At 38.8% G+C, this 27795-nt stretch overlaps 3 protein-coding genes across 3 annotated transcripts; all 3 read right to left on the reverse strand.

Moving 5' to 3' along the window:
* Positions 1 to 1137: 1137 nt before the first annotated feature.
* Positions 1138 to 8173, reverse strand: LOC139742574 (uncharacterized). Its single transcript, XM_071653104.1, has 8 exons — positions 8060 to 8173; positions 6902 to 7124; positions 6144 to 6316; positions 4901 to 5054; positions 3215 to 3314; positions 2576 to 2636; positions 1938 to 1960; positions 1138 to 1222 (listed from the first exon to the last, which is right to left on the reverse strand). Exons 2-8 carry the CDS (start codon positions 7092 to 7094, stop codon positions 1165 to 1167), a joined length of 762 nt encoding a protein of 253 aa, XP_071509205.1. The 5' UTR covers positions 7095 to 7124; positions 8060 to 8173; the 3' UTR covers positions 1138 to 1164.
* Positions 8174 to 12447: 4274 nt separating this feature from the next.
* Positions 12448 to 18080, reverse strand: LOC139742575 (mediator of RNA polymerase II transcription subunit 4-like). Its single transcript, XM_071653106.1, has 6 exons — positions 18005 to 18080; positions 17606 to 17666; positions 15626 to 15796; positions 14502 to 14646; positions 13686 to 13805; positions 12448 to 12641 (listed from the first exon to the last, which is right to left on the reverse strand). Exons 1-6 carry the CDS (start codon positions 18061 to 18063, stop codon positions 12448 to 12450), a joined length of 750 nt encoding a protein of 249 aa, XP_071509207.1. The 5' UTR covers positions 18064 to 18080.
* A 4343-nt stretch (positions 18081 to 22423) lies between these two features.
* Positions 22424 to 26575, reverse strand: LOC139742565 (uncharacterized). The gene is made up of 3 exons (XM_071653097.1): positions 26303 to 26575; positions 23522 to 24029; positions 22424 to 22473 (listed from the first exon to the last, which is right to left on the reverse strand). The coding sequence occupies exons 1-3, from the start codon at positions 26393 to 26395 to the stop codon at positions 22424 to 22426; spliced, it is 651 nt and encodes a 216-aa protein (XP_071509198.1). The 5' UTR covers positions 26396 to 26575.
* Positions 26576 to 27795: the final 1220 nt, after the last annotated feature.

The following is a 27795-nucleotide window of genomic DNA, read 5'->3' on the forward strand; positions in this document are numbered from 1 at the left end:
TATGGAATATTCCGTATGTTTTCTCCCACATATAGAATGTGCCTTTGGCCTTCCTGATATGCCTTGTTTCTTATCTTCCCTGTTTTTCACAAATTATGAAACACCCCATTTGGAATGATAAACAACTTTGTAAATTATAAGATTGAAATAATTTTCACAAATAAATCATTGAAGCATATAGCATAGACAGTGATATTACGACACACGTATTGCACTTTAAAATATTGTATTCTGAAATACAGTCATGTATGTTCATAAAATGTAAAAAACAAATACAAGCGCACACACAAAACATTATAAGTAGAGCTTGCAGATTGTACACAGTAACATTTACAAAGGGGTGTTGTAGGTTGTTCAGCAGCACTATCAACCCCTAAAAGAGAGATGAGGTGTTTCATCCCTTTATAAAGATTTAATACGCAGGGAAAGGTATTTTTATGCATATGCATCATTCTGTTTTAAACTGTCTTGAGTGTTATAAAACTTCTGCTCATACACTGTAGTGTGCATGCTCTTGCAACATCTACAGCAATATAATCTGTGTCAAACATATTAGACATGACTTTTCACTACAGAAGGCTGTAGTGCTAGAAGAAAAATAAGAAGAAGAATGAACAGGAATGAGTCTGGTATGGGTGGGGGGCACCAGGCGCACACCCCCTCTTTATGTTTTGTTACAACAACAACAACAACAACAGGAAAAAGAGAAAATGGGGGTGCGTGCGCGCCCCCCCCCCCCCCTTATTTTGTATAAAGGCGCCTCCCCTTTACGGAATTCCTGGATCCACACCTGAGTTTGTGCAGGTGGGCAGGTCATAACGTTCTGCTTCTAAGATGATTCAGTATTTTTTCTTTTATAAATGACCACTAGAAATGTTATTATCCCTTATATTAGCCCCTATTTTTTTGCGCCCCCCCCCCCCCCCTTTCTGGAACTCCTGGATCTGCCCCTGGATTATTTGACCCCAGGGCCATGTCATGGGTGGGTAGTTCTTCACTGGGTTTGATGTCTACCCAACAATCATCCATCCGCATTTTATTCTGTCTCCATCAAAAGGAATGAAAATGAAGCGTGTGGAATCCTGACGCCAAATAGCTCATTGCTCGTGTGCTGTGGTTGGAATGTAATCCATGTCTCTGAGAAACCAATCCCTGGGCGTGGCACTACATCCTGGGCTCTGGAGCAAAGATGTCGTTTTCTCCAGCGGGATGCAAACTCCGTCTTGTTTGAGGTACAAGTAGTCAAGGCATATTCAGGGATGTGTTGGATGTACATTGTATAGACTAGATCAATATGACTGCTATACACTGTGGGTTTGGATGCCTCTGCCTTGTAATTTGATAACTATGTAGCCCTTCAAATATGCCCCTTAATCTATGCTTATTGATCTATACCTTTAGAATCAAGGATTGACTTTTAACCCCCTTATCAAATCTAAATCCCGTGGTGCATTTTGGGGATGTGGTGAATTTTGATGTCTTAATTTCGATACTGTATAAACCTTTTCTATTGCCCCATATCATCCATGAATATAACTTACAAGAAATGGCTCCTTCACTTGACAAGTTAGAATACGGTAAATCACAATCTATGAATATTTGCTGTTATTGCTATAATATATTCCACATAGCTGCTATTGTTGCGGACTTTCGCAAGACAGGTTGGCCTATGATCATCAAGAAATGATCGCGTTATCACAGAAACTGCACTTACATGCACATATCAAAATCATCCTTCACTGCAACAGAGTACACATACATATCAATTGCAGCATTGTCCACAGTATGGGACATGACAGCACACAATGGAAGAAATGCATGCATTGATCAAGAAGTTTCTCATTGGAACACATGCACACACACACACACACACAAACATTCATTTATCCAGTAGACATGATGAACACACACGATATACACAGACAACAAAAGGATACACTGCTATACTCAGCTGGTCCAGCTGCAGATTGAAGTAAAAGAAAAATACAACCTCAAAGTTAAAACAGTGATTTTACTCAAGTAAAAGAAGTCAATATCTCCATATCTGGGAAATAATCATAATAATAGAAGGTGGTATTTATAATGCCCTTTACCACTCGGTCTGAGTGCTCAAAGGGCAAAGAAAGGAATACATTTTTTCTTTTTTAATGAATACATTAGGCATAGTGATGCTTGCATGTATTTTGGCTGACTTTACTGTTGATGATGTCACAAAAGGCAATAAGAGTTACTTGTTTTTTAGTGGTGGAACTTTTTTTGTGTACAGAAAATACGACATAAAGATTATAAAAAAATTTTTGATACAATTTGAAAATTGTAGTCTTATTCATCATATCAGAAGAAGTCAACATGTAATAATGTCATAGAACATTTAGGCCTGTCTCTTGGGTTGTCTCTTGAGTTAATTTTGTAATGGTGCCTCTCCTTTATGGAAGTTCTGGATCAGCCGCTGAGTTGGTCTCATTTTTTTTAATTATCTTTTTTTTTTTTTACATTTCAGGATGCATCATTACTGATTTTATCAGGAAACCAGCAATTCAGTGGTATAGACATAAAATGTTTTATTACTGCTTACATTTGAGAGAAGGTGGTCCATGTTTTGATTGGCAAGTGCAATTGCGTCCTTGCTTTCAACCCTGTGAATGAAGAAACCAAAAAATCAGTTGAAAGGAAAAAATCATAAAAAAATTACTAAGACACATGTCTTGCCTCCTGGACTCTGGTAACACAGGTATGAAAAATAGTATCAGGGAATACACTACAAAAAGAATACCACAGTATGAAATTTTAAAGGACAAGTCAACTTTCATTTGCATGTGGCCTCTGACCGGCAGTTTTCTTTTGTTATATTGAAATTCCAATATAGCCGAACAATACAGTGTACAGAGATATATTACAGATGATAATTTTGGGACCTGACTTTTCACTTTATTGTATAAAATTTTCATTTCATTGATTGATTGAATGAATGAATGAATGAATGAATAAATTAATGAATGAATGAACAAAAAAAAAATAATTTTGGGACATGGCTTTTTACTTCATTGTAAACGATATTTCATTATAACCATGTTCGTTATGACTTAGAATGCACTGTACCACTACAGGGTTGGGAAAAGCAAACGAGGAAATGGTTTAGTGTCCTATGACTGTATCAGACTTGACCAAAAAAAAAAACAAAAAAAAAAGAAAAAGAAAAGAAAAGCAAGCATACCCCTGAGCATGTACTTGGTCATCCATCTCAAAGTGGAGTCTGGCTAGCTTCTCCTGAAGATCCCGGACGTTGCTCATCTTCTCGTAGGAGCAATGCTCATCTGGAGATGGGAAGAGAATAAAAGATGCAATGTCAACACTCAATAATCCCAGTCTTTCATTTTATTCCCTCTTTCATAAACGTCATTGGGTCAGAAAGTCGCATTCCATTCGTCACATTTTCAGTAATTACCTCCGCCAAGGGAGGAGGTTATGTTTTCGTTACCATTTATTTGTTTGTCCGTGTGCAAAATAACTCGAAAAGTTGGCAACGGATTTAGATGAAACTTGCAGGAACAGATGATTAAATTTTGATAGTGATCCAGACACTTTCATGGATTTTATGAAGGATTTTCAATATTTTGGCTGGTAGGGTCAATGAGTTCAAGCTGCGCAATTTTGATGTTTTCAAACGCACAATAAAGTGCGTGCTCTACTGCGAGGCATGCGAGTGCGTGCTCCACTGCGAGGCATGCTACCCAGCTGAGGGTTGATGATGTAATAAAAGGCTTCTATATTGAGAATTCGGGCGATTTTTAGCATGTATACGTATGGCTGGAAATCACTGATCTCTATGGAAGAGGGCAGAGGTCTGTGCTCTCAGAGTGCTTCTCTAGTTGTGAAATTTAGTCTCCATGAATTCTTGGGTAGTTTTGCCAGTTTGCCTTACGAACACAATGACTTGTTGAGCAAAAGCTTGATCATCCAGAGATAACATACAAATTTCCACAAATGAATGAACCAGGTTATTTTATTGGCATTTAAGACACCTCTGTCACTTGAAAGCATAAAAATATCTTCAATGTTGCATCCTACCACAAGAAACAGACAAAAGACAATGATACACTGGTGTGAAACATATTTGGCATGGCCGGTGATGACTTGAATCATGCTTCTTAAAGGACAAGTCCACCTTCATATACATAAGGATTGAGAGAATGCAGCAATATTAGTAGAACACATCAGTGAAAGTTTGAGGAAAATTGGACAATCCCTTCAAAAGTTACGAATATTTTAATTATTTGCGCAATCACTGCTGGAAGAGAAGACTACTACAGTGTATGATGTCACATGCCTACAACTATATAAGGAAAATAAAAAGAGAATTTCACAAAACTTTACTTTTTGAATAAAGTGCACATTTCTTCGACTTGCTACTGACGTATGTTAAGGGTAATATCATTCCCCCTGCCTTCTGAAAGAGAGAAGTCGAGTGTTCTTTTGTTATGCGAGAAAAATGGAAATATGTTGAATTTTCTTTATTCTTTCTTTATATCGTTGTACTCATGTGACATCACAAGCTATAGTAGTCTTTTCATCCAGCCGTGACTGAGCAGAAACTTCAAAAATTCATAACTTTTTAACGGATTGTCCGATTTTGCTCAAACTATCACTGATGTGTTCTACTAATATTGCTGCATTCACTCAACCCACATGTCTATGAAGGTGAACTTGTCCTTTAAGTTGTATGTGAAGTCAGAATGGTACTCGGACCACTGTAATGAAACTGTATCTATGAAATTACAACTAGAAATGTTCAAGCTAGGGAATAAACATTTTTAGCACAGATTCCTCAATGGTTTTCTTCATTCGAACACGTAGCCACCGTGGGCAAAATACTCTTCTAAAACAGGATGACGCCACTGACCAAAAGCCTGGAGCTTGCCAGAGTTGAACTCTTCCAAGAGGTTCAGCAAGCCGTCCTGCATCTGCCTGATGTCGTAGGCATTGGTGATGAAGCTATGCTCCTTGCAGCCCCCTTCCAGGGTGCCATCAACTTGTGTCTTGTGCTTCAGCTTGTCCTGTAGTGTGGATTGTATATTTACCAGCAACTAATTTTTATAATAAAGTCATTTGTTGAGCGCAGAAATGCACGTGCAGAAATGTCTATAATATTCTACTGCACTGCAAGAGCTTCTTAACGCCATTTGGCTGCACTGTACCAAATAATCTTAATGAATAGATTAAAAAAATTAATATCACATCCACGAAGTATATAAATCTACTGTACTAATTTGCTCAACAAAAAGAATAAATAAATAATACAAACAAAATAAACAAGAAAATAGCAAACAGGTTTTGAAAAGCAGACTACTTAAATGCTATATGATGACTAAAAATAGCACCAGTTAGGGTATAGTCTCGAAGTACCTTGGTACTGTAAAACATGATATATTCGCGGCATGAAATTTTCGCGATTTGGAGCTGACGACCTTTTTCGCTAATTGCCATTGGCATTCAATGCATATAGTGTGGACAAGAATTTCTGTGCATTTCAATTTAGCAAATCTTGGCACTCGCGAAATTCGCAAAATTAAAATGCATGCGAACATTACTCGTTTTGCAGTACTCGAATCATAGTCTTGTTCAATGTGGAGTAGCACATGCACCTGTAATTTCATGAACTCTACCAATGTCTGTACAACGTTGTCTACTGCACTGGCCATTAAAAAATGATATTTAATTGATTTCTTTGAAATTTGCAAGACTGAGGAAAGTGATGCAAAATTTTTCTGTTGACAAGCCACTACTTCCATCCAATTCAGCTTGTCATGGTGCATGTTTAATTGGTCCTTCGTACTAACTTATATGCAAAGAGAAGCAAAGTGGTAATGACAACAAAATTGCAGAAGAAAAATATGATGAGGAAGAAGAGCAGAGTGAGGAGGAAGAGGACACAGAAGGAAAAGAAGATGAAGGAGAAAAGGAAGGAGAAGGTGGAGTAGAAGAAGAAGAAGAAGAAGAAGAAAGGAAAAGAGGAGGAGGAGGGACAGGAAGAAGAGGAGGAGGAGAAGGAGAAGGAGAATGAAAAGAAGGAATGGGAGGAGAAGGAATAGAAATGCTATCACACAACTCCTAGCCAGTTGAATAATTCCATGTTCTTGCTTTACCTGTGCCTTGTTCTTCCCCGCTCGGCCCTGGGCAATACCTGGGGGCTGCTTGATATGCTTGGAGGGCAGGTGGCCCACGGCATGACTGCTGCGTGCATACTGGTGACCCATCCAGGCCACCCCACTGTGGCCACCGGCCCCACGGAAGTCCCTGCTCATCTGCATCTGGTAACCTTTTCCAAACACACAAAAAAATATGACTTTTGATTAGGGTTGTCACACCTATAATGATAAATTTCTGAGTGTTTGAATGAAATGAGTTTTTTATAGACATGAATTACCATATCAACAGTGCAGTACATGTATACTTCAAAAACTAAATGTATTGCAATTCAACATTAAAGACATGATTCGGAGGAAACCCTGTTCAAAACTCCCAAATTCATACATTACTTTTAAAATCTAGTTGTACTCATCATTAAATTTTCGAAAAGTATGTAAACTGAGATGACATTTATATCACAGAAATTACATTTGGTCATATTCCACACGGATTGCAGCCACATAGGATAGGTATGTAATCCTCACATTGTAAGTTGATGCATGCAAGGTTTTATTTTCCCAAATTTTTGATAACACCACAGAACAAACATTTTATGACACTGTAGACAAAAATATTTATTTGTGCCACTGGGCTTGACAGTGGCTAAGAACTGAATTCAACTCTTAAAGTTTTCAATAATCTTTTAAAGCCAGGTCATGAGATGTGCCATGAAAATTTTTGGCGCACTACAACTTACAAGTTAGATTGCACTCACCCACTGGTGATGATATCTGGCCCAAGCTGTGACCTCTGGTGTGCCTCTTGACCCCCGACCCTGAGGTCAAAGGTGATGGCACTACGTGGGGAGTGACCAGGGAGGCTGGCCGGAGGATCTTGCCGGTCTCGGAGCTGGACTGGTGGATGAGTTTGGGGCTGCCATGCATCTGTGTGAGTCTGGAGGCAGCCATGCTGACAATGGTTCTTCTCCTTTCACAATCCTGGCCATAAAGAGTAGACAGACGAAGGCACTGATGGTGTGTTTACACTAAGCACGATAAAGGCGACGGGCGGGGTTTTTGCTATGGTACGCCAAAAGGAACCATGTCTGGTTCTGTTAAAAAGGATCAGTAATTTAGTACACAATCACACAAAATGTTATTCTTATCCCAAAATCAAGAGCAACAAAATAAACAGTAGAAGTTTAATTTTGTGACAAACGTTGGTGGAGTACAATTAATTCTGAGTATACTGACAAAACCGGAACAGAAACAGAAACAGAAATTAGCGGGGAAGTGATATTGTAACAAAAACAGACATGGTTACTTTTGGCGCACCATAGCAAAAACCCTGTTCCATGATTGATTACAAGGATTACATATCACCTAAATCAGACCTACCTCGACTTGGGCATCATAACAAACTATTTAAGGTAGATGTACATGCCATGTCCTTTTCTCCATGGACAATCATAAATTGGAACCATTTTACTGACCTCAACATCAACTACATTATCTGTAGATGGATTCAAAATATGGTTATAGGATTTAACATTAACAAAGTCTGAACAGACAATCGACCATAAAACAAACCTCCACTCCAGTGGTAAAACCCCTACAAGGAGTATTTTAGAGGATGTTTCTATCAAATACCAAAAACATATGCTCAGTGCTCGAGCTCGTGTACTCATTAAACACACAAACAGACACATAAAATGTAAAGAAAGCGACTGGGCTGTGCATAGTTAGTGACCTTTTAAGGAACATCATTAACACTTAGTAACAGACACACTCACACCAACACATACCAACACACACTGACGCAGATCACCATATGTGGGACTACACGCTGGTTTCAGCAGTATCACGGCCCGGCACGGTTCTCACAAACGCATCTGGCACAAAGTTACAGGAATATGAAAAATGCATGTTCTTACCTCAATTCGTAGACTGTCTAGAGAGGAAACTGAATGTCAAATCCACTGTTATCACGCAGGATTCATGTCCGATGTGGGCGGTTTGGAACCGACGAATGTTTGAGCAGCCAAAACCAGCAATAACACAGGAGGGCGAGCAAGCTGGGGTGGGGCTGGCTAACCGGCCGGCTGGGCCCATGGGGCGGGGTACGGTTAGAGGGCGCAATGGGTGGGGTGTGAGAGGGGGGATGGGGTGGGGGGGGGGGGGGGGGGCAGTGCCGATACAATTCCTCTTTTATAGAGATATTTTCCCGTCGCTTCGTCGGGAATGCTTTTTATCATAAAGTGAACTTGACCACTTCTCACATAATTCGAAAGATTAACAAAAGGTAAATACAAATTACTTTTGAACCAAATAGAATGTGAACTTGTAACACACATATACAAGTACAATTATAATAAAGTTGAAAGTTATTGTTAAGTGAAATATGTTTCTTGGATGGAAGATATCGTAGATATACTTATACTTGATCTTCAATGGCAGTACAAAGGGTAAAAGTGGTAGCTGGATATTTTTTTCTTTTGTGTGAACGACTTCATAAAGGTGCATATATACATGAACAAATAGCAACTATACATTGAAACTATCTGCTACGACCACCTGCCTATAACAACAGGTTTGACTGTACAGTATGTGACGAGTCTAAGTGGAAAAAATGGATACATCAGTTTTTGTCTACTTGAAATATTTGGAATTGAATCTTCTGAAGAATAAAAAGAATAAATAGAATATTTGTGATAATTTTGATCACATCTTCAAAAATAGAGGTATGTAACAAGTGTAATATCATTGAAAAGATTTTCTTTATTTCTTTGATGATGACCTTACATAGAAAACTTTGAAAATTGTACGTACCTTTATTTGCTTTCAAATTCTTGATATATACACATGCACAACCCCCCCCCCCACACACACACACACATATATATATATATATATATATATATATATATATATACAAAAAGCTGCATCGCTTCGGCGATCCCTCACATTTATTCCAAAGTTGATTTACATCATTTGGGTTTATGTCAGGTTAATGTGTGTGTGTGTGGCACACATACACACACTATAGCTTCTGACCACACGAGCAAAGAGAGTTAAGGGTGTGGGACGAACACCGATCTAGGGCTTTCAATAGCTCAGTCGGTAGAGCACCAGTCTAGTAATCCGGAGGTCTTGGGTTCGAATTCCGACGAAAACCCATTTTCTTTGCTCAAAGTTTTCGCTATTTATTATTACAATTGTTTCTGGTCAGTTTTTCCTTCCTTGTTTCAAAATATATATATATATATATATTCTTAGTTATGTACAGTATGCATAACTTTATTCCCAGCATAGAGGGACGAGGTGAACAATGATCAAGGTGGGTGTCATTATCAAGTTACATATTTTATTGAAAAAATTAATCTCACTGAATGTTCACAGCTGAAGAAACATATCTTACATATATAAGCATATCTATGTATCTCCCGTTCTCACCATCCCCCTTCTCTCTCTCTCTCCTTTCTGCATAGTGTGCGCTGTGAGTGCATGCTATGTGCATGTGTATCTTCAGTTATGAAAATTTAATTAGAAAATTTGATATTTGTATCTATGTACAACTGTATCCCATGAATATACATGATTTGCAATTACATAATCCTATAAAGGATGTAGTGCCAAATGACATAGTATAGACTGTGCCACTTTAACTGCACAATTGCTTTTCAAAGGCTTCTTGCACATTAATTCCAAATGCTAAAAGAGCAGAGTTTTGTAAATATTCTTCCTGGAAGTTTAAAAAAAATACACATGAGCTTTAAAATCTCACACACAAGAAACACAGTCATGAGCAATAAAAAAAAGAAAGAAATGAATAAATGTTTTCATCGCCATCAAAGCACAGCCATCAATCTCAAGAAAACGGTACAAGTAAGGGACAAAATGCACGTCGAAATGGGGCAATAAATATCATGCTTTTATTGTAGATATTTGATCTCTTGCTTTTCTGGTACCATTTGTCCTGCGTATTCAAAGAACTGTGAACATTACATTTCAACTGAGATTACAGTAAGAATAATTACACTTGTATATCAATTGCATGCACACCTCTATCCAGCCTACAGAGTTGATGTGGGAAAGTGATTCTAATGACATGATTTTGATACCAGTACTGGATTATTGTTTTTCAAAGAATTAAAAAGAAAAGTCCTCTGCCAAGAATAGTGATACTGCTCAATTAATGTTACCATGCGATTTGAATTACTGTAAGTCATTTCCATTACAAATGTAATTCTTCAGAAGACAAATTAAAAATGTACGCCATTTCATCATCAAGACTCAATGCACAGATCAATGCTTGACTGAGATGTTTCAGATTTAGTATGGAGGAAAGAACACAGTGTAAACATTTTACAAGGATATGGCATATGGTTATGATGGATGGACACAATTTACATTTGTAATTTCTCGCATACTTTCTTGGTATAATCTCAAACATTTTGGAACTCGAAACTACGGGAGAGATGAGAGAATTCACTAGCAATCCAGACTACACTGACAATTTTGGCCCATCACGCACAATGTGATTTGGCCCATTTCAGGTTGTGGCTAGAGTCCTGTTTATGACATGAAATCAAGAATACAACACACTCACAAACATAGAATATAACATGGCTTGGGCAATACGAGAATACACTGTACAGTGTTTGAGTTTCAGACAAGACAAAGAATGACCGTCTTAGCCAAGGTAATATCATACATATGCTTGCCCCTAAGTGGAGGGCCAGGCAATATCACAATAATAAATCATATCTTACAGCATCATATGCACAGAGAAAAAGGAAGGGGCAATGTGTTAGCAAAAGGCCCATTTCCTTTGAATACCAATATTTGCAATATTGATATTGATAAATCATTCAAGAATGGGTAGCATAATACTAGGCATATATTTTTGAGGCCCTTTTGGGGATAAAACCGAAATTTTAACATTTTAAAACCGAAAAGTCATACACTTGACTTGCTTTTACTGTGTTTTGCAAGATTGAACATCTCTGTTGTGAGTGTGAAACCACGCAAAATGAAGTGTACACTCGACTTCTTTTCTCCGACTCGTACCTGAGTTTCATCACATAGGCAGTAGTTTTGAGAGTTTGTGGTGTTCAGCGAAAAGGTTTCGATTGTATGTGTATCAGTGATCCATGATTTCTTATATGCTACAGGGTCTTAAACACCTTTACTAAACATCATCTCAACTTCCTGTACACAAAGCAGCAAAATAAGATGCAACAAACAATTACATTTGGTGTTACCAGACCAGCTCAAACTCTTCTTGGGATTCATTAGTAACAGAAGTGGTTTTTATGTTCAAATTTGCTCAAAGACCCACAAAAAAAAAGATTGAACAAATCAAACAGGTGTCATTCTACAGTATTTCAGTTATTGCCTGCACCATCAAAAATCAAAATGTAGAAAAAAAAAAAGCTGCTGAAAACTGCTTATCCGATAATACCACGCAAGTGGAGTAATTTAGTCAAGGGTGCCTGAACTTTTGATCCTAGGAGAATCTTTGTCAGAGGCAAATCTCAAACTGGTGAATTTCAGAAAAGTGCATTTTAGCAGCAGTGTAGGTACAATGTAGCCATTAATATTTCAATCAATGATTATTTGTCACCAAAAAAGAATGGCAGCCTTCTTCGTCTCAGCCAACTACTACCCAGGCCCTGTAATTCTAAGATAGTGCAACAACCTCATCTCCATAAAGCTGCCTGAATGTGCAGTTAAACCCTGTGAGTCTCTTATACTGACACACACAAGAGAATGAGATGCATGGTCATAACCCTTTCAGTAATATGGGCCTTATGACACCTCTCTCAATTGAGGGGGATGCAGCAACCTCGCCTCCACTCAGCCCTCTGTGGACATTGTTGAGCCTTCACATCATACACCCTATTTGTCAGGAAGTGAGGATATCTTCAGCATTTTTGGGTCCATGTGGTAACATGTCATCTCTGAATGCTCAGGAATGTTACATGGCAACCTAACGTCCACACAGCTACGTCTTGACGCTTTCAGCAATGCATACTTCATGCAGGAGACACACACCGCATGGTTGGATGTATGCACAGAATTTTTAATGGCTGACGTCTCTCCCTGCTCCAGAGAAGTACAGAGAATGCAGCAACCTCATCTTCAGGGGCATGTATACAAGACATCCTGCAGGATACAGTGCATGTACAAGACCTTTTAGTCTGGCAAATTTTGTGCATTGACAGACACAAGGGAGTAGGACGATTTCCAAATGACTCAAATATCATGCAGAAATGCCTACATGTTCCTCCGAGTTTTCGGTTTTCCCAGAGGTCAGAGGTCAAAAGCTGTCACTGGAGCTGCTGCTGTCGGAATCTGACGACATAATTTCCACATCGTCCTCATTCTCTTTGTTGTGGCCCGGCACGTTGAGGTCAATCCCAGCATCCCCGGCGAGGCGATTGACCCCTGATGACATGCTGAGACTCGCGGTCAGCTCGCTGGATGGTTTCCAGGTCAAACCTCCTGCAGCTCCTACCACATCAAAAAAATGTTTGTTTGTAAGTGATAATATGGATATAAATAATGCATAGGAGTGAGTGCATTAGTGGAGATGCAGCGAACTTAAAGGGTGTGTACAGTTCTGGTCGAGGTGAGGATTTAGCTTTTAACTTTTAGCGAGATATTCAGAAACCACTCTATGAGATGTCACAGAGCATGCAATTCTAAGGGGTATCAAAGTTTATTTGATGAAAATCGGTTTTGAAGTGGCCGAGATATCCAAAAACAAGGTGAAACAAAGAGATCCTAATAAAGTTGGGGCATGTAGTCTTTTATTATTATCACTTTTTTGGATATCTCAGCCATTTGAAAACCAATTTCCATCACACAAACGTTGAATCCTTCTTAAAATTACATGCTCTTTCATATTTCATAAGAGGTTTTTCATTATCTCACTTAGGAATGTTAAAACCATGAATCCCCACCTCAACCAGTACTGTACAGCCCCTTTAAGCATATGTACAGTGGTGTCATACATGAGGCACAGCCATGTGCATTTTGCACGATATTGTGAATACCCAAGAGTGCGCTTCATCTCCATTAATGTCAGAAACTGAAACCTGCGCATTATTTGTTTTATAAAATGGGTCTACGAACTACTCTTTATTTATGAATTGCGATTATTTTGCCAGCATTTGACTTCTACAATTCAAATAATGGGGACTTCATCTTATGACACAATCATATTTACTTCATGAAAGATTTGAAGCATAACATTCTTAGAATTATCTCCCCTATAAATAACTGCTGCTTACAACTCACAGCCCAAAAGAACAACAAAAACAGGAAACTTTTCCATCTTCTACTTTTATAATCCCATCTCCCTTCCACTGATGACTACCTACTGAGAGAATGAAATACATACAGCATCTTAACAAAGACTGAAAAGTTTCACTGCACAAAAAATTGCTAATGATCATTGATGAACAGTGAATACTAATAAAGCTTCTGTCAAGAGCATTGCCTCACAAGAATGAACGGTACAAACCGTAGACAAGACAAAATGATGGAACACACCTGTGCTTTGGGCACCATTTCCTGTGGTTCCATTGGTCCCAACGGTCGGCAGGTTGCTCAGCCTACCCAGGATTCCCATCCTCATCTCAAGGTCAGTCGGGTATGGCCGTCGGGGGTCACCTGTGGTCAGATGATTAAGAAAGAAAAAAATATCACTTATCAAGACATTCTTGGGACCTCCAATAGAAATGCCACAGAATACTTCTCACATTGGTTTCATCTCACATTGACTCACGACATGTCATACTCTGGCCTCTGATGTTTTTCACTCTAACCATCTATTCTTGATGACAGATATGTCTGCAAACTTGCGTTGTTGCATCATTTCTACTAAACACAGTAAAGCACAAAATCACAAATTTCCAAGTAGACCACGGGACCTAAAAAGTTGTATTATGTTGACTACAAGCGCTAAAAAATATGTAACATTTTAGTTGTTGCTTGGACCTAAACTCTGTGATATCTATTAAAGTTGAAACTTCTAATTCTCAAATGTGATTTTCCCACTGTTAAGTCACAGCCTATACATTTATAGATAAAACCCATGATTTTGACAAGCACTTTACAAATTTCCCTCCTCTCTTTCTAATGGAGAAAGCACATTACATATGCATGAAAAACAGAACAAAAGATATAGCACATCTATTATTTCAAGAATTTCCTAAATTCAAAATACCTTACAAACTTTGGGTAGCCAAAATTAAAAGGTAGTCATCTCAGTTCAATGATCTAAACAACAGATGGACATTTTTCAGTTTGAGCAGTACAGTGTAACAACACTTGGCACATCCCCCTAGAGAATAAGAGGATACCAACCTGGAGCCCATGTGAGAGGGGCTGCTACAGCATTGGTTGCACTGATACGGTGCGCATACTTGATGAGCTCTTCGGATGAGATGGCGCCCTTCTTCGCCTGTTTGATGGCCTTCAGCTTTTCCTTGGCCTGGTAGATAGCCGTGGCCTGCCAAGTTAACATCAAAACCATTGTAGAGATGTTACTTAATCTATAGAGGGTTGTTTTTTTGTTTTGTTTTTTAACAGCCAAATGATATAAAGATATTTTCATTACATTCACACACTGTAAAAACAGTATATTTCACAATTACTGTTTTTATTTTCAGGTATTTCCCGAGTCAATCAATATTCATGAAATTAACAACTTACAGAAATATTGCCCCCCGTCACATATGGGCATTGCATGTAATACTGTAAATAATCCAAGATGGGAACTCATTAATTTTTTTTCTTTTTTGAAATGCGGAAACACTGCATTCTCATTCCGTCAATGTGGTTCTAGATGAGCAATTTCATTTATATTCATAGCCTTAATATTTCCCAACCTCAACCCTTCTACAGCTGTACTCTAGAAAAAAAAACACTAATCAAACAAACAACAGTTGTGCATTAACTTTGATAACAGTGCTGTAGGATCTAATGTAAGAATGCCTCAGTCCCAAGCAAAAACTACTGTGATTTTGTACAATAGAAATTACACATCCACAACTGTCCATATCAACACTGGGGTTCAGGACAAAGCACAGTTTGCATAAATTTTCTTTTTGCCTTCATTTCACAGCATTCAACGAACCACCCTCGTCATTTTTTATTCACACTTATGTTAAAATGATAATAGAAGCAATGTAAGCATGGATTTGCAACGGTTTTACTGCTCGAATTCGCAGCTCACGTCCAGAATATGCAGTGGCGGATCCAGGCGGGGGCGCACAGGGCACACCCCCCTCCTTTATTTTTTGTTAAAACAAAAGAAATAAAAAGAAAAAATGGAGCGGGCATGTGCGCCCCTCTTTAATTTTGTAAAGGTACCCCTCCCCCCCCCCCCCCCCCCCCCCCTTTATAGAGAATTCCTGGCTTCACCCTGGCAAATTTCATGCGCGACTTTATCCCCCAGAATCTGTAGTGCTCCCTGGGACTGTACTCACCAGGATGTACTCTGCCTCCTTCAGCTGCTTCTGGAGGGTCTTGATGTTCTCGTCCCGTCGGTCCACCTCTTCCTGGAGACCCTCAATCTCCTGCTTCATCTTGCGCTGCTCCTCCGTCTCTTTTAAGGTGGCCTCCAGCTCCTCGTTCTTCTTCATCAGCACCTCCATGATCTGGGCCCGAGATGGAAGGAGATGAGAGTTATGATCAAGAGACTCCAACCAACTCCAAGCATCTCTTAAAGGGATCATATAGTTTTGGTTAAGACCCAACTTCATGTTTCTAACATGTTTTGGTGAGATAAAGAGAAACCTCTGATGAAATATGAAAGAGTATGTAATTCCAAGAGGAACTCCCCATTTATTTGATGAAAATTGGTTTTGAAATGGTTGAGATCTATCCAAAACAGTACAAACCTAATAGAAGGTGGGACCCACCTTTTATTACGATTGCTGTACATGTATTTTACTTTGTTTTTAGATGTCTTAGTCATTCCAAAACCAATTTTCAACAAATAAACTTTGAATTCCTAGTCTTAGAATGGTATTACTATAGTGATGCTCTATACCATTTCACAAGTGGTTTCTTGGTATCTGGCAAAAAAAGTTCAAAGCCAAATCCTCATCTCCACCAATACTATACCATTCCTTTAAAGGGATAGTACAGTATTGGTGGAGATGAGAATTGGGCTTTTAACTTTTTGCAAGATACCAATAAAGCACTTATGATATAGTACAGAGCATACCATTTTAAAAGGAATTAAAAGTTTATTTGATGAAAATCGGGTGTGGAATGAATGAAACATCCAAAAACAAACTAAAACAAAGCGATCGTAATAAAGTGTGGGTCCCACACTTTATTAGAATCGCTCTTTTGTGGATATCTCAGCCATTTCAAATCCAATTTTCATCAAATAAATGTTGAATTCCTCATAGAATTACATGCTCTTTCACATTTCATAAGAGGTTTCTCATTATCCCACCAAAAAATGTTAGAAACCTGAAATTAGGTCTCAACCAAAACTGTACGATCCCTTTAAACTGAAGATTCTCTTCCTTGGACCCCCTAGCAAACTGAGACTGTGATCGCATCAACATGTTCACAATATTGCATGCACAGCATTGACATCCTAGTATTAAGGAGGACCCCAAAACTAGGACTATTTCCTTGTTACCTCCACTAAGGAAGGAGGTCACGTTTTCATCGGCATTGGTTTTTTGCGTGTCTGTTTGTAAAATAACTTTAAAAAGTTGTGAAAGACATTGCGCGCATCATGAGCAACAAGTGCAATGTTCCTTGTAGCCGCGCTAACTTAGCTGAAGAGCACTGGGAGCCATATAGATGCTCTCTGATGATGCAGATGTTACCTTTGAAAGAAAGCTAGGCAGGATCCAAGCTACTAATTGGGTTCTGTAAGCTGGAGAAAACACATTGTAAGCGGGAGACATCCAGCTAGAGCAAAATAAATTCAAACTCGAGTAGAAGAGTGGGAGATTTTGTGAAAATGGCCTCCAGATGGGAGAATTAGAAATGAGGTAGTAGTGGTAGTACTGGTATTAGAATCTCTGTGAGACGAGGTCACCTTTCCAAGGTTTTTCATGACCTTATGCGTCTTTATGTTGTTGTTGTTGTTGTTGTTGTCATTTGAATTTATTTGGCATTAATCATTCCTCAAGGAATATTTACACCAAATCAATATTCATAAAATTACTTTGACTGTGCTTGGTTAGTTTTCATTCTTGGTTAGTTTTCATTCAAGTAAAAATGCATAGATTTATTTTTTTTGGGGGGGGGGGCAATAGGGGTTGGGAAAAAACAAAAACATTGTTTGCATGAGGTACACTACGGTATGGAGACATGGATCAAGAAATTATCAATTAATGACCGTTGACGGAATGTGAGTTGAAATTCATCACGTCATGAAAAGTGTAAATAAAAGCACTAGCCACTAAAAATGACAATTCTTAATGAATCTTACTGACCTGAGGATCATCTGAATGGGAGACACGTTGTCTGACCGCTGAGGTGGCTTCACCAAGGTCTCTGCAATAAAAGAACATGGACATGTTTTATTCAGCTACAGATGAAGCAGTCTTCCATTATTTATATAAATTTATACCCGAGCCGAGGACTGTGTCACCGAACGCTCCGACGCCTGCACCCGCCGCCCTCGCCCAGGCTCAGCACATCGGCTGGTGGGAAAGCACTAGCACCCCAGCCGCAGCACTGGCGCTGGCTAGTAGTAGAGTCAGGAGCGCGAGCATCGGCGCCTCAAAAGTTTCCATCAAATTTTGAATGAAAATTCATGCAATATCTTGGACAAGTGCTATACCAAATTCAAACTAAAGAATGTGGGCAACTTCTCATATCAAAAGCCTTACTTGGTCAGCACTTCTGCCTCTTCCACAAGGGAAAGTAGTCTCGATTTCGCACTGGCCATTGTCGCTTCTTTGTGAATCCAATCCTCATATTATGCTACAAATGCTACACCTAGCGCAGCACACACACCATGTATGCGTACACATAATGCGATACATTTTGTATGCACACACCTGTGCAATGCACACAGCATATAACACAACGTTAATAGTCTATGGTGACGTTGAAGGGTCAAATTGAAAACTAAGTGCAAATCCCAGGCTAGACAGAAAGATCCGTCTGTCCGGAGGACTCTTATATTTTTGCCATTAACGCTGTGCTCAGTAGGGGATCCGTGAAGCCAGACGCAGTCTCCGCGGAACATTCCCCGACGGACAGATACAGACCGATCTTTCGGTCAAATCCCAGGCATACTTCTTTTTCACTTTTGGTGTCCATATTACAGATCGAGCATACGATTACGAAACAAAACAAAGCAAAAAAAAAACCAAAAGTTTATAGCCAGTGTGAAAGTGGCTAATGAGAACATATATTTAATCAGAGTTCTTGTATAATTTATTACTCAGTATGTGTCTCTTCTGAAGGTGATCTACGGAGGCATTTTGAAATTATCACAGTTTATCTTTAACCGAAGTGAATTCAGACTGCTTGTCGGGATTTTAGCTGAGAGTTTAGAGAAAGGTTCTTATCATGACACATATTGAATGATCGCTCTCAATATCTTGAATCAACAGGAAACGCATTATATTCATTTATATATCTTAAAGGATAAAACATGATCACAATTTGATTTGATTTATTTCTGCATTCAATCAGATACAATTTGAATACAAATTTCAAAAGTACGAAGACAAAGAATAGCAAGTGCAATGAAATAAATCGATAACAGTACACAAATAGATACGTGATTGCATTGAGCAGTGTACATACAAAAAAAAATAAAATATACAGCATTTTTCAGTAAAAAAAAAAAGAGATCGTTGAATGCAGGAGACCACCATCGTAGCGATTAAGCTTGAAATGGATGGGTTAGGGTTAGGGTTAATAATAATCATGTCTTCTCTGTTTTGTCGGAATTAACGAACATCGTATAGTTTGCATTGGTACAGATTTGCGTTACAGTTTTTTGTTTTTTGTTTTTTGTTTTTCACAATTTTTAGGTGAATTGGATAAAAACATTGATATTGTAGCTACACCTCCCTCGTGAATACTGACTGAGACGTCCAGAAACGTAACACATTCGTCAGAAATCTCATGAGTGAAGCGAAGTGATGGATGGTAATGATTGCAGTGCTCTATGAAACGATCTAACTCATCTCGTGAAGAGGTGAAAACACCAACATAGTCGTCAATGTATAGTTTCAGAAGAACTGGTTTCGAATGTTCATATTTTTGGAGCATATCTTCCTCGACGTAACCAACAAAAAGGCATGCGTATACAGGCCCCATCTTGGTGCCCATGGAGACTCCCTTCTTCTGAGCATAGTACTCGTTTGCAAATCTGAAAGAGGACAAGATGATCACCAACTCTTCTAATCTCAGGAGGGTTACATCATTGGTCAGTCCAATGTTTTGGCTTCTGCGGTGTTTATACGACTGTTTCTACTCTTGATATCTATTTATTACAACACACCGACGCCGCAGATTTGATGACTATATATATATATATATATATATATATATATATATATATATATATATATATATATATATAAATGTGTGTGTGTGTGTGTGTGTGTGTGTGTGTTTGTGTGTAGAATGAAGGGCTTGCTTCCAAAAGGAGTTAAATCTATCATTTTCCGTTTATTCAGCGCCTTTTGGAAGCAAGCTCTTCATAATAGTTTTCTTCCTGCCCGGAAGTTAAAAGTGTCACCTTTTTCCACCAAACTATGACACCTGTCACATACAACCACATCATTAAAATATTATCAAAATCGAAAGAAAAATATAGTAGAGTTATTATCTTCAAAGTATCCCTTTGCTCAATGTATAGATCACCACTAAATTCACTTGTTTTGTACATGAAATCAACATATACTGTACACAGACAAAAATGATATTGGCCCTTTAACATCATGATACAATGTATCCTTTGCATCAGATTACTGTTACGTTGTAATAACCGAATTTAACCACCATAACTTTAAATAGAGACTAGGATTGTCGTTGCCAAGTTTGCCCCCAAAAGAGGATTTTTGAATATATCTCTGCACAAACTAATGGAAGAGTTGTGAAGGGATATAGCCCTATCGTTTGCCTAAAGGCATACATAGGATGTTGTTCCACAGCAGTAATGGTTTATGAGAACGACAAGATATCACATGGAGGATAAGTCCGTGTTGATTTTTCTAATTGAGGATTTTAATATAACCCCATGTACTTATTGGCGTATATTGAATCTACACTGCCTTCAATGGTTTTTGTTTGTTTGTTTGTACTTTTTAGTTGCTAAATCACCAACCAATAAAATTGGTTTAAAGTATACATTTTTGTGTTTGACCAGTTGTGAGGTCACAATTATTATGGCATCAAATGTTGCCTCCTCTTGTTTGCGTGTGTGGTTGTTCCAAATACATGTACTATCACTAGCTGCTTCCGGAAAATATATGACGAGTTTGATTGCAAAAACGGGTTAACGCCATTGGCAACATTTTGAAAGTAAGGCCATTATCAAAAAATATAGAGTGAAAAAATATTTTTCCATGACGCTGTACTCTTTACATAACAAGAAATATATCTGGAGGTATCATTATGGTTATCACTATCACCTTAATTATTTGTTTGTTTTCACCCCTATTGTTTTTGCAGCGACTTAAATCTGAGATATCTCAAATTAATAACAATTGATATTATTGTTTTCGTGTGAACTTTAAATTCGACGTATGGCATTTTTATTCTATAGGTTCGATTTCAATGAAAGTTTTACCATTCTGCTGGTCTAATTTTATAGTTATTACTACTATTATCATTATCATCATTATTGTTATTATTATTGGAGCCAACTAAGGGAATGTGGGAATTATACTTTCTAGTTTCTACTTGTGAGCCCGCGGGCATACACACACACACAAACACAAAAAACGTTTATTAGCATCGTGCGTTCAGATTTCGTTCTGTTCTATAGTGAATTACAAGAGGGAAATCTCTGCTTGACTGCGTGTACTTCATGTTTTATCCTCAATTTCTTCAAACAATATTAGTTTCTTAAGGAATGATACATGAGGGGTTTGCTTGGAAAGGAAAAGTCTTAGTATGTGCGAAGGGTAGAGAGCGTTCTTGGTATAAATCGAATACTATTGAGTTAATGGGAAATTATAATTATTACATTCTCATTTCCAGCCATTGGAACGTGTTTTGAGTGTCAAGCATTTTTCATTCTCTCTCTCTCTCTCTCTCTCTCTCTTGAAACATATTCTAAATATGCATATCATACACACACACACACACACACAAACACACAAACACAAAACACACACACACACACACACACACACACACACACATTTATTCATTTATTTGTACGACACGATGCCCCATGGCATATATTCCAGTAGCTCATTGCAAAAGACTATCTTTGAACGTAAAATATTCACAGGAAATAGTAAATCATCGTTACACATATTATTTAAGAAGATTTTTAATGACTCTTTCCTGATCACAAGACTAAAAAAAGCAGGATCCAAACACAAACGTATTCCATTTTTTGTTCATTTATACTAATGCAAGGAGATACAATAATCTAAGGGTATAAGGATGGTCATACAGATCACTGAATATCCGCTTAGCATTGCTTTCATATAGAAGATAAAACATGTTGCCTTGAGAAACGCATAGCCACTGTATATGAGCAAGAATAACAACAATGATACTCAAGTTTTGTGAAGCGCATGCAAGTTACAACGAAGTCTCTAAACGTACAGGAGTTAGATTCGACAATGAACGAGCTAACATGCTGTTACCATGGTTACGTATTTCGCATTTCGATTACACATGACATTATCACAAGATGAATTCGAATTCCATTTGGCCTTGATTCTCATAATTACTTATTTTTATATTTTTTTAACGAGGAGTCAGGACATGTAAGTGAGTGGCATCAATTAGGCCAAAAATAATTTACCAATACATAATGCTTTGACTTTTAATAACCGACATTGATTTGATTTAGTGTTTCTTTGCCTAGCAACAAAAGATATCACTGCTGTATTAGAATGTGATATTGTATATGTCAAACCTTGATATTTACTTAATAGGCCTATGCATATAGCTATGCTATCAAGATAGATCAGATCTAGCTCTCGGCTGAACTGCAGTCGAACTTCAGGTTGTATGTATGCATTATGCAGATCTTTGAAAAGGCAGGAAAATTATGTTTTTGTCTTCAAACTAATGAGATTTCAAGTTACTTTTATACAAACGGGTCACGGTTGCCTCGCGACCAGTGGGGCGTCATAGATATTGGTCTCATGGCCTCAATAAACAATGAGGAAACCGATCCATTCATTAAGCCTACCAATTATAGAAATTGAATGTATATCATGATCGTAGCATTCGACAATACATACGGTTTTTTTTAGGGATTTAGTAATTCTGCTGATGCTGGCTCACTTAATATTTCTGACACATCATAGGCCTCTAGAGTATACGTACATTCATCACAGTTCCTTTGATATTTCAAACTGCCGCTCTCATTCCCCCCAAAAGGACAAAATCACGTCAGAGAGCAATTCAATAAATTGCATTTCCTTACGAGCTCCAAGTATGCATTTAACCGTTCATAATTGTGAGCACGTCTTTGAGTCTCACTTAGCCGTACTGAGCATACTTCTGCCAGTTGAAGCTTCCTCCTCCCCCTCCTCCTCCTCCCCCTCCACCACCTCCTCCTCCACCACCTCCTCCTCCTCCCCCTCCCCCTCCTCCACCACCACCACCTCCTCCTCCTCCACCTCCACCACCACCTCCACCTGGTTTGGGCCTAGGTTTTGGTTTTGGTTTGTATTTTCCACCTCCACCTCCACCTCCTCCTCCACCGCCTCCACCTCCTCCACCTCCTCCACCACCACCTCCACCACCACCACCTCCTCCTCCTCCTCCTCCTCCTCCACCTCCCCCTCCTCCGTATCCTGGTCTAGGCTTCGGCTTCGGTTTTGGCTTAGGCTTATATCCTCCTCCACCTCCTCCACCTCCTCCACCTCCTCCACCTCCACCTCCTCCTCCTCCACCACCACCACCACCTCCTCCTCCTCCACCACCTCCCCCTCCTCCGTATCCTGGTCTAGGCTTCGGCTTTGGTTTTGGTTTAGGCTTATATCCTCCTCCTCCTCCTCCTCCTCCTCCACCACCTCCTCCTCCTCCACCACCTCCTCCTCCACCACCACCACCACCTCCCCCGCCTCCTCCGTTTCCTGGTTTAGGTTTGGGTTTGGGTTTCGGCTTTGGTTTAGGCTTATACCCTCCTCCACCTCCTCCTCCTCCGCCTCCACCTCCCCCTCCTCCCCCACCACCGCCTCCTCCTCCACCACCACCACCTCCCCCGTTTCCTGGTTTGGGCTTTGGCTTTGGCTTTGGTTTATAGCCTCCTCCACCACCTCCTCCACCTCCACCACCTCCTCCTCCACCGCCACCGCCGCCTCCACCCCCACCCCCGCCTCCCCCACCTCCGTTCCCAGGACAGTTACCACATGGTGCACAAGGCTTCCCTTTATTACCACCACCACCCCCTCCCCCTCCTCCACCCCCTCCTCCGCCTCCTCCACCTCCTCCTCCTCCTCCTCGCCCTCTTCCGCCTTTTCCTCGAAGCTCTAGCAGGCGTGCGACAAAATTGTCTTCAAAATCCTGCTCGGGGACATCGAGTTCATCGTCGAAATCCTCGACGTCCTCAAAGTAGGGAGCGTATTGGATGTCGATGTAGTTGTCATCATCAACCTGTGGTTCATCGTTAATCAGAGCCAGATCGTTCGTTCTCTCCTCCATGATCACTTCATCGACCATGTTTTCTCGAATTTCAGGGTCTTCCATGTCTACAAGCTGCCATGAAATTGGTAAGAAACACAGAATTGTGATGTAAATCGAACAGCGTATGAAAAGTTCGCTCTGAAACGCCCTTCCCATTAAAACGGGGGAAAAAAAGACAATCTATCTAACCTCAATTTGGCCTTCAGAAATATTTATAGAAAATATATGACTTATCAATGACTGTACACTCTGTATGGTACTTGTAGGACCCTATCACTTCTCTGTTGATTGGAAACAAAACCTCAATTGAATTAAACTAAATTGAATTAAAATAAAAGAAAATCAAACATCCGCAACAGAGGAATTTTCATTTAAAATCGGACTCCCATAAGAAAAACGAGACAAAGCAAGGGAATTCTAAAATTGTTCTGAACAATGATGTCGATTTCAATAAGATATCAATGTTAGATGAGGCATTGATATTATTACCTCGCGCATGCTCAGTTTCTCCTCACTTGGCAGCCAAATCTTACCCATTACCTCTATGAAGTAAAAGAAGATTTTTTTTTTTATTTTTTATGAACAAGTCATTTTTGAGGTGGGATGATGAATGTCGGCTTTCAAAAGGTGCGTTATATGGATGAATTATTTAAAAACATGATGACTACAGTAGATTTTCACGTACACACCGATTCGAGAGTTTTATGTCCAAACCAACTGAGGATTAATATTATATCATTCTGCTTGCGTTGCTTGAATCATTTCATTCTTCTTCTGTCATTCAAGCCAATTTAAGCACGAAGCGGAGCTATTCTTTTCAAGCTAGGGGATTTATCTTCAGACAATCTAACCGTTCCCGTATTTTGATGGTCACTTTCTGAATTTCACTGTATATCTCATATTGGAGAAAGCTTAAACGTAACTGGTTACCTTCATTAAATCTACACAATATTCCCAAGAACTTTACCCCCCCCCCAAAAAAAAAAAAAAAAAATACTTTGTCACAGCACCAAGAACTTCATCTTCTGAAATAATGTTGCCCATTTAAGATTGAGTGGTAAGTTTAGCAATTGAAAAGATTTTACACATTCTGCAATTGAAATAGATAATAATGATTATGAGCAACAACAGAGGGCTCGTGAACAAAGATAATTTTTTACTACATTTATACACCTTATCGTACACTAACCAAAAAATAGGAAAAATTAAAACTTTATATCAATTTGCTTTCTTGGACTTGGTGGGTTGTGACAGACGAAATGTTCTGACATTTCTCTGCGAGGAGTCATCGAGCAATGTAATATGAAAATATATATTGTGGCCCGTGTTTACTTTATTGCAGGTGATATAGGAGAATTTTAAAGCTAAAACTCCGTCGAAAGCTCCCTCGTGGTGTGTCCTTCTCCCCATGAGGGAGGCTTTTGAATTTTTTTTTTTTCATTTGAATTCAGCGATCTGGTGCACATTTTTGGTGGAATATTTGATTTTCTTTCCTTCAAAGAAGTGCTTTCAGTGTTACCTTTAAATAATAAAAAGAACGCACACACACACCGGATGTTTTTCTCATTTGCTCATCAATTATATTACTTGAAGATTTGATATCTAACAGAGCAGCAGGGGTAGGGTGTGGGAGGGAGATCTCTTCCTTCTCTCACACGAGGAGATTTTAGCACTTTTAGAATCTAAATTCAACGATTCAGACCGCACTTTGGTTGAAATGTTTTTGAAAATTTTCAATCAAAAATGTAAGACGAAAGGTTGGTTATTCATTGACGTTGCAAAAAACAAACACATATTACTGATGCGTCATTTTCTCATTTACTTATTAAATTATTTTAAAATCGAATCTATATACTAATCTTGACCAAAAAAAAGGGGGAATTGTACAGGGGGGGGGGTAAAATTGCATACGGGCATTAGAAGGCTATTTCTTGAAAAGTAAAACTCAATTTTGTTCAAGCGGAGAGGGGTGGGGGCGACGTTCGAACACTGGAACCAGCCTCCCCCTATATAGTTACGGGCCTACAGTTATGGTCGATTTCAATATCTCTATCAAAACTTCTATGAACCGAACCCTGAATGTGACACATGTATGCCCATGTGATATCTCCCATCCCCTCCTCTACCAAAGAAAAGATGTTGAATTAAAAGTGTACATGTACAAAATTTAATACAATACAATATGATATGATATAATATAATACAACAATATATAATTTGATATGATAGAATAGAATAGAATAGAAAAGAATAGAGTAGAATACAATAGAATAGAAAAGAAAAGATTAGAATATACATAACATACTGTAATATAATGAAGATACATGTATACATAATATCTTTACCTCTTCGCTGAGTTGCACCGCTGGCATTGCGCGACAGTCCCGTGCCAGCAAGGCAACGAGACCGACGACGACCAGCCATCGGAACGTCGCCATGATCACGGCCGGAGCTTTCTCCTGCTTGCGGAGGAGAGCAGTCCGCAAAACTTTCCTGGTGTGATTACCCCCTGTCGCTCACGACTTCGCAGAGGCAACGAGGTCTACTGCTGATTGATGAATGGTTGACGCCTGCGTCAAGCAGCTATCATATAAGATGTCAAAAATGTCGCTGCATATTTAGCGTCTTTCAGAAGCTACATCCTACCATCAGACATTTAAAGCGCTCTTTTAATTTTCAAGTGAGTAAATTTCACGGGGTCAGCTAAATATCAAAGTTCAATTACGAGAGGAAGAAAAGAATCTGTAAAAGAATAATGCTTGTAAGAGAACAAATGGATACTATACTCTAAAATTAAAAAAAAAAATGAGACGAGAATCCCCAAAGTAGGTAGGCCTACGCAAAGTACTTGACTTATAACAAGTGTACACGAGAAGTTTTGCAAAAGTGGTGTGATTACTCAGACGTCCGTGTAAATATCAAGGAAGGCCTGTGGCCTGGATTGCACATACGCATACAAAACATTCCAGCCATAGGTCAATAGCAGTAGTCATTTCATTCTTTTGCAATCCTGAGTGGAATCGCTTTTTTTTTTTTTACACAAAATATTGTTTGAATAAAAAGCTACTGCAATAAGTCTCAGAAATCATGTCACGCAAACCACGCTGTGCCGGACTTTTTTTTCTTCATTTGTATCATAAATCCTTGTAAAGGTATAATGACTGCTTATATGTTGGTGATGATGAAGTTTTTGAGTACTAAGTACATGTGTACTTAATTGTGCGACAACCCACGCAGGCGATTTGGATTACCATCAGGGTTAGTGCAGACTAATGCTTTGAAACATGCGGAAAAAAGGCCGAGGAGCAAAATACGCTTGTTTTCCTTTACAAAACAGAAACGATGAATGGGAGATAAAGATGATTAGATAAGCAACTTAGACATAAATCATAATAACAAATAGTTTAGTGATTAAAATAGTCCAATAGACATGATAGACTGATGAAAAACGTTCTGAGAATAATTTCTTAAAATTCGATTAAGAGTGATAGGAAGAATATATAGTATGTTAATTTTTTTTTTAATGATTTGGATAAAGATGGGTGATTAAAGGAACTTCCGCCTTTTCAAATGGGTTGCACTTGATGCTTTTTTGTCAAGTTACTGGTTTCTTCTTGCCCCGTCTGTTACTTTACTGATCTGAAAATGATGTTCATTAAATCATCGTGTTTGTATACCTCTGCTCTTTTCTTTTTTCCAACGTAAAAATTTATAGGAGAAATCTATGTCCGCGGACGTCATGTAATCGTCACGCAGAATTTTCTTAATCCGAACTTGTAGGAGATAAAGCCAACAGTTGTTTTTTGTCTCTCTTTCTTTTTAATCATCGGTTGACCGG

Source organism: Diadema antillarum, unplaced genomic scaffold (genome assembly GCF_040938485.1).
Source record: "Diadema antillarum isolate AM-2024a unplaced genomic scaffold, OU_Dant_1.0 seq00001005_RagTag, whole genome shotgun sequence".
Taxonomy (NCBI): Eukaryota; Metazoa; Echinodermata; class Echinoidea; order Diadematoida; family Diadematidae; genus Diadema; species Diadema antillarum.

Coding starts and splice junctions, on each gene's coding strand:
- LOC139742574 (XM_071653104.1), bottom strand. CDS start 7,094: ATGGCTGCCTCCAGACTCACACAGATGCATGGCAGCCCCAAACTCATC. Junction 6,317..6,901: donor CCAGATATCATCACCAGTGG/GTGAGTGCAATC, acceptor TGTTTGGAAAAG/GTTACCAGATGCAGATGAGC. Junction 5,055..6,143: donor CGGGGAAGAACAAGGCACAG/GTAAAGCAAGAA, acceptor TCCACACTACAG/GACAAGCTGAAGCACAAGAC.
- LOC139742575 (XM_071653106.1), bottom strand. CDS start 18,063: ATGGCCAGTGCGAAATCGAGACTACTTTCCCTTGTGGAAGAGGCAGAA. Junction 17,667..18,004: donor GAGGCAGAAGTGCTGACCAA/GTAAGGCTTTTG, acceptor CTTTTATTGCAG/AGACCTTGGTGAAGCCACCT. Junction 15,797..17,605: donor CCCATTCAGATGATCCTCAG/GTCAGTAAGATT, acceptor TCTCGGGCCCAG/ATCATGGAGGTGCTGATGAA.
- LOC139742565 (XM_071653097.1), bottom strand. CDS start 26,395: ATGGCGACGTTCCGATGGCTGGTCGTCGTCGGTCTCGTTGCCTTGCTG. Junction 24,030..26,302: donor CGGTGCAACTCAGCGAAGAG/GTAAAGATATTA, acceptor ATTTCATGGCAG/CTTGTAGACATGGAAGACCC. Junction 22,474..23,521: donor AAACGGGGGAGGTGGTGGTG/GTGGAGGAGGAG, acceptor TTGTTTATTGAG/GCCATGAGACCAATATCTAT.